Raw genomic sequence first — 12,378 nt, forward strand, 5'->3', positions numbered from 1 at the left:
TGGCGGTGAGCCTCAAAGGCTCACCCCTTTGTCACAGCACCGCAGGACACTCCAGCTAGTGGAGTTGCCCGCCCCCTCCGGCCCCGGCCCCCACTTTTGGCGGCAAGGCCGGAGAAAATAATGAGAATAACAAGGAGGAGTCACTGGCCAGTCAGGACAGCCCCTAAGGTGTCCTGAGCTGAGGTGACTCTAACTTTTAGAAATCCTCCATCTTGCAGATGGAGGATTCCCCCAATAGGATTAGGGATGTGACCCCCTCCCCTTGGGAGGAGGCACAAAGAGGGTGTACCCACCCTCAGGGCTAGTAGCCATTGGCTACTAACCCCCCAGACCTAAACACGCCCTTAAATTTAGTATTTAAGGGCTTCCCTGAACCTAAGAATTCAGATTCCTGCAACAACAAGAAGAAGGACTGCCTAGCTGAAAATCCCTGCAGAGGAAGACCAGAAGACAACAACTGCCTTGGCTCCAGAAACTCACCGGCCTGTCTCCTGCCTTCCAAAGAACTCTGCTCCAGCGACGCCTTCCAAAGGGACCAGCGACCTCTGAATCCTCTGAGGACTGCCCTGCTTCGACGACGACAAGAAACTCCCGAGGACAGCGGACCTGCTCCAAAAAGACTGCAACTTTATCCAAAGGAGCAGCTTTAAAGAACCCTGCAATCTCCCCGCAAGAAGCGTGAGACTTGCAACACTGCACCCGGCGACCCCGACTCGGCTGGTGGAGAACCAACACCTCAGGGAGGACCCCCGGACTACTCTACGACTGTGAGTACCAAAACCTGTCCCCCCCTGAGCCCCCACAGCGCCGCCTGCAGAGGGAATCCCGAGGCTTCCCCTGACCGCGACTCTCTGAAACCTAAGTCCCGACGCCTGGAAAAGACCCTGCACCCGCAGCCCCCAGGACCTGAAGGACCGGACTTTCACTGCAGAAGTGACCCCCAGGAGTCCCTCTCCCTTGCCCAAGTGGAGGTTTCCCCGAGGAAGCCCCCCCTTGCCTGCCTGCAGCGCTGAAGAGATCCCTTGATCTCTCATTGACTTCCATTGCGAACCCGACGCTTGTTCGAACACTGCACCCGGCCGCCCCCGCGCCGCTGAGGGTGAAATTTCTGTGTGGGCTTGTGTCCCCCCCCGGTGCCCTACAAAACCCCCCTGGTCTGCCCTCCGAAGACGCGGGTACTTACCTGCTGGCAGACTGGAACTGGGGCACCCCCTTCTCTCCATTGAAGCCTATGCGTTTTGGGCACCACTTTGAACTCTGCACCTGACCGGCCCTGAGCTGCTGGTGTGGTAACTTTGGGGTTGCTCTGAACCCCCAACGGTGGGCTACCTTGGACCAAGAACTGAACCCTGTAAGTGTCTTACTTACCTGGTAAAACTAACAAAAACTTACCTCCCTCAGGAACTGTGAAAATTGCACTGTGTCCACTTTTGAAATAGCTATTTGTGAATAACTTGAAAAGTATACATGCAATTGAAATGATTCAAAGTTCCTAATGTACTTACCTGCAATACCTTTCAAACAAGATATTACATGTTAAATTTGAACCTGTGGTTCTTAAAATAAACTAAGAAAAGATATTTTTCTATAACAAAACCTATTGGCTGGATTTGTCTCTGAGTGTGTGTACCTCATTTATTGTCTATGTGTATGTACAACAAATGCTTAACACTACTCCTTGGATAAGCCTACTGCTCGACCACACTACCACAAAATAGAGCATTAGTATTATCTATTTTTACCACTATTTTACCTCTAAGGGGAACCCTTGGACTCTGTGCATGCTATTCCTTACTTTGAAATAGCACATACAGAGCCAAAGTCCTACAACCCGCTTCTCACCATGACCAAACAAGTCAACGCTGTTTCGTCTTCCTGCTTCCTCACTCTCCGCATGCTCCGAAAGATCTTCCGCTGGATCCCCGCCGACACCAGAAAAACTGTGACCCACACCCTCGTCACAAGCCGCCTGGACTACGTAAACACCCTATACGCAGGAACCACCACAAAACTCCAAAAACGTCTTCAGCGAATACAAAACGCCTCCACCCGCCTCATCCTCGACATACCCCGCAGCAGCCACATCTCCGCCCACCTGAGACACCTGCACTGGCTACCCGTCAACAAAAGGATCACCTTCAGGCTCCTCACCCACGCACACAAAGCCCTCCACAACAAGGGACCCGAATACCTCAACCATCGCCTCAGTTTCTACACGCCCACTCGTCAACTTCGCTCCGCCAACCTCGCACTCGCCGCCTCCGCATCCGCCGCACCCGCCGCACTACGGCAGGTGGGAAATCCTTCTCCTACCTGGCGACCAAGACATGGAACTCCCTCCCCGCCAACCTCAGGACCACCTCGCATTCCGGAGGCAGCTCAAGACCTGGCTCTTCGAGCAGCAGTAACCCCCCTCCCCTAGCGCCTTGAGACCCTCAAGGGTGAGTAGCGCGCTTTATAAATGTTATTGATTGATTGATTGATTTGACAACTTTTGATCTACATACAATGCCTTTTTTTGAGAATCTCCAAATTATGCAGCAGACGGTGGATTATGTAGCAAATGTGACATATCCATAATTAGACATAAATGCATAATTATAGTGGCCTCGACTTTAATCCATTTCAGTCCGATCATGTGACAAAATGAGGGAATTCGATAGGAGAGAGCATAAATGCATTGTCCATGGTGACCCAAACTGGGGGTCTCTTTTTTAAATGCCTTCTATTTATATTTGTGAGCTCCACTTTTTAGAGTAGGCTGGACAGCGGCAGCACGTTGCCAGTGCCACATTGGAACTGTTGCCCTAGTTTTCCTTTGTGTTACAGGCATATGCACTGCTCCTTCCTACCCAGTATCTGCGTGGTATTTGTGAATATTGACAAGTGTTTTCATCAAACAAGAGTCAAAATGTTGCGATTATTAGGTTTTTTTTTTTGCTTAACATAGTGCCATAAGCAGGACCACAGAAATTATGTGATTCTGAGGCTGCAGCTTACTCCACATGATTATGGATTTGTCAAATTTGTCATATGAAACTTTTCACCTCCTGCATAATTTGCAGATTTTACCAAAACATTTCTTCTAGCTCAAACAGATTGAAAACTACTAAAAATGCAGCAACATGTGTTGCTGTGTTGCAAAAGGCCTTTCACAAATGCTCACTGGTCAACTTTCAGCTGCCTACTGCTGTATTTCGGATGTTAAAGTGGTAATGACGATGTGTAAACGTTTCCAAGACAGCGTTAAAGAGTAAAAAGGTACAAATAATTGAAATAAGACTATCACAAAATGTGCTACATAACACGGAGTAATTTGCCTTCCTTTGCCACATAATTTAATCAACCCTGACGCCTAATTTGGTTTTCCCTAGTCACATAATTCCAGTGGCCATGTCCAGTGCTTAATTTGAGCCAGTGATCTCCAGTGCTCGACACGGCACTTTATTGTCAACACCGGCTCTTATGACAGCCTGTCACATGGTGGCGCTGTCTGCCTTATTTTTTTGAAGAGCACAACAGCGGCTTAATAAATAAATATACAATAAAATAATTGTAATGTGTATTTAAAGTCTGAATTGTCACACTTGTTAGGCTAGTAGATAGTACTGTCATTGGCAGTACTAGCGGGAGCAATGGGCAGTGCAAGCTGCAGTGGCCTCCTGAAAAGGGCCCCAGCACTTTTTTAGTTTTTTTTAAAAACAAATTAAGCACTGCCCTGGCCATAAGTTAGCAATAACGTCACAGCAGAAAAGTAATTACAACTCAGATATATATACTGGTTGTATGCCAATTTTTATTTCCCTTGTAATGGCAAAATCATCCACACTGTTTCTATAGTAGAACTGTTTTCACGTCTGAATTAATGTGTGATAGGAGCTTGAGGTCTTGGTGTGATGGGGGTGTCTCAAGAACCCCTTATGTTTATATCTGCACAATAATAGCAGCCACCCCCCTGATCTCACCCCTGTTCCCAGGAACTTAAAGTAGCCCAAGGCACTGGCATTGTAGATGAAAGTTGCACCATTAAACTTGGATTGCAAAGTCTTCATGCCCATGTGATTTTGGACCAACGGTGCAAAAACTATTTTTGGCTGCCAATTAATGAAATTCCAAACTATAAGCTAACTATATTCCTTTTTTATTACAAGTCTTTTATTGGTAACCAACCCGGTCTTTGTAAAATAGGTTGGCAAGTTCCAGCCACCCAACCAGAATACTATACCCAACATTTAAAAATGAACTGCTATTAATAACAATTGCAATAACAATAATGTCAAGCTTGTTTTCTTACATATCGCTAAATAACAGAGTTAAGTAGCACGTCTTACTATTACTGGCTGGGATGCAAGCCTGTTTGTCCTGCAGAACGTGCAGATCTCATCAACAAGCTCTTAGCTGCATGAACCCCACCTGCCAGGTTCTACGCTACCGACAGGAAACCCAAAGCCACCACTGCGATAGAACCTAAGCTGCTGAATGGATGGCTGCCGGTATCTGGAGGGACCATGGACCTCCCTAAATCTCATACAGCACTGCAAACAAGAGGCTCCTCAGGAGCCGGCAACGCAGCCGGTGTGACAGGCAGCACCGCTCGTAGCGGCCTGCCGTTCTCTTCCATCACTGCTGCAGCAATGACCACTCATGGCGTCTGGTAGCTGTGGCGGGGCAGCTTTTTCGGACTGTAGTGCTTAAACGCCTTTTATTTTCATTAATAAATAATGACAATTAAATCGTCTTACCTCATTTCTTTCATCCACGTCCTTATATCTTTCAAGAAGTAATTTCAATGCAGGGACATTGTCATCTTCGACAAAGGTCAGCAAACTCTGAGAAACCAAACTCGCCATCTTCTCATGCAACGTGAACTACTGCAATGGCAGCAGACAGCTGGAAACGCAAAAAAGGACATTGACACGTAAGTTGACAGGAACATAGAAATGCTACTACATTGAAAAAGTAAACGTTGTACCACCTCACCTAGAGTAAGGCATGGGCGTACATAGCGCTCTGCACTACCTTCTCAGTGCTAGGACTCCGTTCCACTGAACGTCTGCCACCAAACAAGGGCATCTCAAACGGCTTCCTACAGCTACATCTGGAGCAGTGGAAGGTGTGACCCACAAAACTGAAGAGGTGAATAGGCAGCACTACTTAACCTGCCTCTCATCCTTGGGACAAGGTACCATTCATTTACGAATTTGGTACAAGGAAAAGCTGTATCCCTCAAATACGTGTAGAAATTGCGTTTAGCTAAATGTGCATGTTTAGGAATTAAACTCAGGATGATCTATTCAGATTTATTCAGGAGTGTCATAAGATAGTTTACCCTGCGGTTTCCTTCAAACTAATTCAAAGTATGGCCAGAGATAGGAATGTGTTTCTTATCACTGAAATGTGGGAGATGCTTAAACCATGCTGTATGGGTACCCCCACCCCGGCAATAATCCCATGAGAACAAGAGAAGCATTAGGGTTTGACCATTATTAAAATACATTAAAAAAACAAAATGCATTATAAAAGTTGCAATTTCATCGTCATTTACTTTTCTTTTTTTTTTTGGTAAGCGCTAAATTATAAGGGACTTCTGGAAGAACCTCTGCGGAAACTGCCTTTTCGGCCTAGCAGGTGAAATCTCGGCAATTTAAAGGCTGGCTAGCTTCTGCTCAAGTCACAAGCTTTGACTGGTCTTCCAAAAATCTCACTCGTTTTGCATCAATGCACAGAATTAGGCGTCACCTCCGCGCTCTACAAATGGTAAAGTTCTGCTCATGCCACCGCCTGGTTTTTGAGACTACCTGAACAGACACAGCGCTCTGTTGCCGCCGTTGCTAGGACAGTGCTGTGCCCTTTAGATAGCTCTGTATGCAAGAAAGCGTGCTGGTATTTTCGACAGCAGATGGAGCTCTTGTATCAGCCTTTCATTCCTCGCAGTTGGCCAACTCAAATCCAGAATATTTTAACCGAATTAGCATAAATATTTTTGTGGTCGGAGAAGGTGGTTTACACTACTGTTAGGTCATGTTACTGTGTATTTATATAGTGCAAAAGTATCCAATTAGTGGGCCTCTTGTTGCTCATGAGGACTATTTTCTGCATTTGTGATTCACCCACCGGAGCTTTCCTAATGGGGAGAGATTAAGGCTGCGCCACATTTGTTGTGCGTGGGTGAAGAGCGAGGATTATGTTTATAGCGGAGAACCACACGGGGGCAGGAGGATCACGCGGTTTCCCATCCTAATTCTATGTAAAAGGGTCTTCACTGCTCGCGGTTCACCGAAAAGGCCTGTATAGCAGTCAGGGTTTCAAATTGCTGTGTGATATTTTCATAGTTTCAGTGTAATTATCAGTGACATTTCAACGACTATGAGTGGCACTGTCCAGCAAGTAAAATCAAGCAATGAAGACGAGTGAACTATATAACTATCGTAATATATCGAGAATCCTATACCTCCCGTTGTACATCAGCGCCACCTTGTGGCCATTGATAAACACTACTCGAGTTTCCCTTGCAAAGTGGGAACTGGAAGGTTTTCCCGTACTTTAGGATTTGCGTGACAATCTCAGGCATTGCGGTAATACGAGAAAATGATAGGGAATGCGCTGTTTTAACGCGAGAAGCGTGCCATTTGACACATATCACAAGTTAGGTTCAAACGGCCCTCAGCTTGAAACAAGTTCATGTCTAATGAATACGCACGTTAAGATGCATTTCTCTATCATATTTATTTTTATGTACAAAAAGGAAAACTTGTTACCGAGGTGAGACAGAGCGCTACTGGTCTATAAAATATGTTAAAATACTACAAAGTGGTCAAAATAATATGCTTCACTGACTCAACTAAAAAAATAAAACAATGTGTATCAATGATGCTATACAAAATGGAATGCGATTGGGTTAACCCGAAGCACACAGACCAGAAGAAGTAATGCGAACAACCAGGCCTGTTTATTGTTTAGGAAACGTAGTAGTTTGTAGTGATAATTAAATCCACCGTGTGATGGCTCCACGTGCACACCGCACTTCAGCGCATGACCATTACATATGTGACCTTGGTGGTATAACTTGCAGAGTTTTGCCTACAACAAAGTTTGCAATCCCAAAATATTGATAACAGGACCCACCTAGTACGAAAGGCTTCTGCCGTACTAAATTACTGTTTACTTGTACTGATCAACCTCCAGTACCTCAGCTGTCCAGTGGCAGCATTCTGATGCAGGTCACATGTCCATATGTGAATGCATCCCAGAGGATTGTTTCTCCACCAGCCAACAAAACACTGAGCATACAAAACATATTAAACTAAACGATACAGTAGTCAAGAACCACTCATGCAGGTAAACATAACCCACAATGGGACAGAAACCATCTCAGCAGTTCAAAACTCACTGATTCGCTTCAGGAATACACCCATCGGTTGCAATTACTGAAAAGCTGAGGTCTGCCTAGGGCTTATCCATGCACCCCTACAAGTCAAAAGTACTATCTTTACCAATCCTCATCCACACCAAAATAATTCTATTCAACACTCTTTTCTGTCTAAAATAAATTTCACTCCAGCTTCTCTGCCACCATAGCTAACAACCCTTGGGCTTAGTACAACAGTCAGCTCCAACCTTGAAGCTTCAACACATGTGCTGCAACTCCATCGGGCAGTAGGAACCATCAGTACCTCAACATCACCAAAATGTACCTGAAATTATCATCAAAATAGGGGCAAGTGTCATCTAAGATTCTACTTAAGCAAAATCAGAAACTGGATTTCAGCAGTTACACCTCAAACAAAAATTAGAAAGAAGTAATAATTCGTCTCATGGAATAGGACTCACATCTACATGTACAAGTATGGTTCCCTGCCACAGTGCTGGAAGACTTTCCTACTGTGCCTCAGCACTGCACCAAGCCCACTGGATCCCACATGGATCAGCAACTCTTCTCAAGGTCAGAAATCAGCAAAACAACATAATCAGCATGGTACCAAATACAATTCAAAAGAAATATAAAAATATACCTCTCCCATCCAAGTGCTCATTCCACACACAGTACAAGCCACTGCTCTAGCTCACCAGAACACTGAAAAGCCAACACACCACCTGTACATCACCATACAGTTCACTGAAAGCTTCCTTCCATACCTTACAAGACTAAGTAATAGTGTATTGCATATTACACCACACAAGCTCACTGTAAAAGAAAGATCAGGTCACTTTCCCGGTAAATATTCAGTTCAATCCTCTGAGCATTCTTCACAAGGCTGTCATCTACCAAGGGTCGACTACACATCCGAGAACATTTCGATCTCAGTCGAACCAGAATCAACAGGAACCAAACTCTAGAGAGACGCAGAAATGCAAGCAAAAAAAGACTTCCAGTCAGATGTTCTCCATCCTTGCTCATATATTATGGAATAATCTCCACCTCGACCTTTTGGCTGCTCAAGACACACATGTTCCAATTATTTCTGCTCCCAAACCACACCTCAAAATTCTCCCGGTTCCCTGCTGAGCACTCACTCCAGCCAGCTACAATAATAACTTTTATTCGGTATGTAAAAATTCATCCATTACAATAGATAATCTTCAATACATTTGTTAAAATTAGCAATAAAACCATAAATAATAAGAACACCCATCAGGAATAAAAACATATATAACCACATACATAGAAACAGTAAAATAGAAGGATTCACTCTAAAAACTCTACATTGTTACGCCAAGTAATAGCTCCCTTCAGGAATGATCCCAGCCCCTTCCAGACCAATACATCTGAAGCCATCTGCAGCCACATAAAAGCCGGACGATATTGCACAAAACCCTTGGGCCTTAGGAGAGGTAATAAAAAAAGAGTTCTGAATGGTGCATAAAAAACACAAAACAAAGTAAAATGGGGCAAGGTCTGTTGGGACACCCCATCACAGGGGCAGGGTCTAATACATTTGTCCCCATACTGACCTAACGCGAAACACAAATTACTTCTAATGATCCCCAAACGGAAACGGGTTATGAGAGACCTTTCCCTCACATCCTTTATCTGTAAGAGATAGCGCTCAGGACCTACCCACATCTTTAGCATAATGAAATCCCTGATCGATTTTTTCCCTAAGGCCTCCCCCTCCCTCCTGTTCTTCTGGATTTTTAAAAAATTCTCTTTAACCCATTTCTTATCACACCTGGTCAGCCCTTCAGGATAATCAACCAAATCAGGCCGCCCCAAATCATGAGCCATCTTCCTTATGTGCATCAACCAGGGAATATTCTTTACATTGTCACAAGCCAGACAATCCTTTAAGATATCCCTATTCAGAGTGGCATGTTCGTTAGTCCAAATTGAAATCCATAGCAGAAGGGGAGCCAACTGAATAGTGTCCTTGACAAACTCAAGCTCCAGCTCCAAATGAAGGCTGAAACCAGGGATATTTTGTCCAACTCCCAATAGCCTTCTACAGAACCGATTTTCTTCCACCGTAAGGGCTCTGGAGTCCCTATACCCCCAAAGAGCAGCACCATACAGCAGAACGGGGAGGCATTTCCGCCTATAAATTTCAAGCAAGGGCTTGATGGGTTTACTACCTACCCTTACAGCAAAGTCAAAAGTTGTGCCAACTACTGCATGAAAAAGCGCACCCCTTCTGGCAATACAAGGTTTCCAAGATCCTTTCTCATCAAAAATAATCCCTAGATATGGAAACTCATGGACCCTACTAATAATTTGATCCTCCACCCTTAGCTCCCCCACCCTACTCAAGGGTCTTCCACACACCATAAAATGAGATTTCTTAAAATTGACCTCTAAACCCAAAGCTAACATAAAGGAGGCATAGGCTCTAACTGATTCCTGGAGACCATTCATAGTACGGGCCATAAGGACTGCGTCATCCGCGTACGTTAGTACAGGGATATCCAGCCAGCTACTGGACAATCGTACTTCCAAAGAAATGTATGCAGCACATTTTGATAAACAATACTTTTTGTAAGATTTGCCTGCTAGAATTACCGATAAAGCTGCTTACTTTTGGTATTCCTCATGAATATTCGAATCTATTATTTTGATGCAAATTGCGATCACTGTTAAAGTGTTCTTTCTTATATTTCATAATGTATTTTCTAGCGACCCCTCGGATTTTGTAATGTAATAGTCTGATTCAGACAAAAGTACCGACTGTAAATGAATCCACTGTTTGCTGACAATACAGTGGTCTATGCTGTGCAGTTTACAAGCCAGATAGATTTTTGCAAAAAACACCAGAAGTAACACAATTGAGATAAATGCTAGTAAAACAAAAGTTACAGTGTTTGGAAGGCCCTTAAAGAAGTTTTTCGGATAGTTGAAGTAACTGTCTTGGAAATGCTCAGCGTATAAATATTTAGGCTATGTAATTGTTCCCTTGTTGGTCTGTGATTCCCGCCACGAATCACTTAACCCCTTCTGTGCCCAGGACGTAATGGTTACGTCCTGAGGCACAGTGCTGCTGTGCCCAGGACGTAACCATTACGTCCTGTGCACAGAGCCCAGAGGGAGCGCTAGCGCTCCCTCTGTGGGGTTCCCCCCCAAGTCAGGGATGGAAGGGGAAGCCCTTACCCTCCCACCCCGACCCCCCCAACCCCCCCCTGTGACGTCAGCGCGCGAGCGCGCGCTGATTAGTCACAGGGTCTCCCCCATCGCAGAGAAATGCTTTTGCATTTCTCTTTCAATCCCATGGGGGAGGCCCCGAGAGGCTTCAAAGGGAAGGAAATGTATTTCCTTCCCTTTGAAGTCTCTCACAGGGTTTCAAAAGCCGGATTTGCTTGCAATCCGGCTTTTGAAACCCCACTAGACACCAGGGATTTTTTTTTTTTTCAATGAAACTGTCAAAAGGGAGTGACCCCTTGGGCAAGGGTCGCTCCCAGGGGGGGCATTTTTTTAGGAAGGCCTTTGGCCTATTATGAGGCCGATCTGCCCCCAGGGGGGGCAGAAACCTCTAGGCACCAGGGAGCTTTTTTTTTTTTTTGTGATGTTTTCTTTTTTTTTAGGTGGGAAGCGATCCCTTAGGCAAGGGTCGCTCCCCTACGGGGCAATATATATTTAGGCCATTTCTGCCCCCCTTGGGGGCAGATTGGCCTATTTTGATGAGGCCAATCTGCCCCCAAGGGGGGCAGAAACCATTAGACACCAGGGAGTTTTTTTTTTTGCGCAAATGTCACGCAATGGGAGCGACCCCTTGGGCAAGGGTCGCTCCCAGGGGGGGCATTTTTTTAGGAAGGCCTTTTCTGCCCCCCCTGGGGGCAGATTGGCCTATTATGAGGCCGACCTGCCCCCAGGGGGGGCAGAAACCTCTAGGCACCAGGGATCATTTCTTTTATTTTTTCTTTTTGTTATGTTTTCTTTTTTTTTTAGGTGGGGAGCGACCCCTTAGGCAAGGGTCGCTCCCCTAGGGTGCAAATTATATTTAGGCCATTTCTGCCCCCCTTGGGGGCAGATTGGCCTATTTTGATGAGGGGGGCAGAAACCATTAGACACCAGGGATTTTTTTTTTTTGCGTGAATTTCACGCAAGGGGAGCGACCCCTTAGGCAAGGGTTGCTCCCTTGGGGGGGGGGGGGGGGGGATTATTTTAGGCCATTTCTGCCCCCCTGGGGGTAGATCAGCCTATTTTAATTCGGCTGATCTGCCCCCAAGGGGGGCAGAAACCACTAGGCACCAGGGATTTTTTTGTTTTTTTGTTTTACAGATGGGGAGCGACCCCTTGGACAAGGGTCGCTCCCCTGGAGGGGCAAAATGTATTTAGGCCATTTCTGCCCACTTTGGGGGCAGATCGGCCGATTTGAGGTCAATCTGCCCCCAAGGGGGGCAGAAACCACTAGGCACCAGGGATCTTTTTTTTGCGCCGTCACGCAAGGGGAGCGACCTTGTAGGCAAGGGTCGCTCCCCGGGAGGGGGGGGGCGGGGGGGGGCAAAATGATTTTAGGCCATCTCTGCACCCCCTGGGGGCAGATCGGCCTATTATTAGGCCGATCTGCCACCAGGGGGGGGCAGAAACCTCTAGGCGCCAGGGCAAATTTTTTTTTTGTGTTTCTTTTTTTGTATGTTTGTTTTTTTAGAGATGGGGAGCGACCCATCAGGCAAGGGTCGCTTCCCTGGGGGGCAAACTGTATTTAGACCATTTCTGCCCCCCTTGGGGGAAGATTGGTCGATTTTAGGTCAATCTGCCCCCAAGGGGGCAGAAACCACTAGGCACCGGGGATTTGTTTTTTGGCGCCAATGTCACGCAGGGGGAGCGACCCCGTAGACAAGGGTCGCTCCGAGGGGGGGGGTGCGGGTTGGGGGGGCAAATTATTTTAGGCCATTTCTGCACCCCCCCTGGGGGCAGATCGGCCTATTATTAGGCCGATCTGCCACCAG

General features: G+C 46.0%; 1 protein-coding gene across 6 annotated transcripts in view; it reads right to left on the reverse strand.

Annotated features, from left to right (window-relative positions):
• The window catches only part of KIDINS220 (kinase D interacting substrate 220), a 987,486-nt gene that overhangs the window by 830,530 nt on the left and 144,578 nt on the right, over window positions 1-12,378 (reverse strand). For all 6 annotated transcript variants that reach the window (XM_069235892.1, XM_069235890.1, XM_069235888.1 and 3 more), the window contains exon 2: window positions 4,743-4,890. In XM_069235892.1, the coding sequence (XP_069091993.1) occupies window positions 4,743-4,850 (108 nt within the window). In that variant the 5' untranslated portion in view covers window positions 4,851-4,890. The remainder of the gene's footprint in view (window positions 1-4,742; window positions 4,891-12,378) is intronic.

Source organism: Pleurodeles waltl, chromosome 5 (assembly GCF_031143425.1).
Source record: "Pleurodeles waltl isolate 20211129_DDA chromosome 5, aPleWal1.hap1.20221129, whole genome shotgun sequence".
Taxonomy (NCBI): domain Eukaryota; kingdom Metazoa; phylum Chordata; class Amphibia; order Caudata; family Salamandridae; genus Pleurodeles; species Pleurodeles waltl.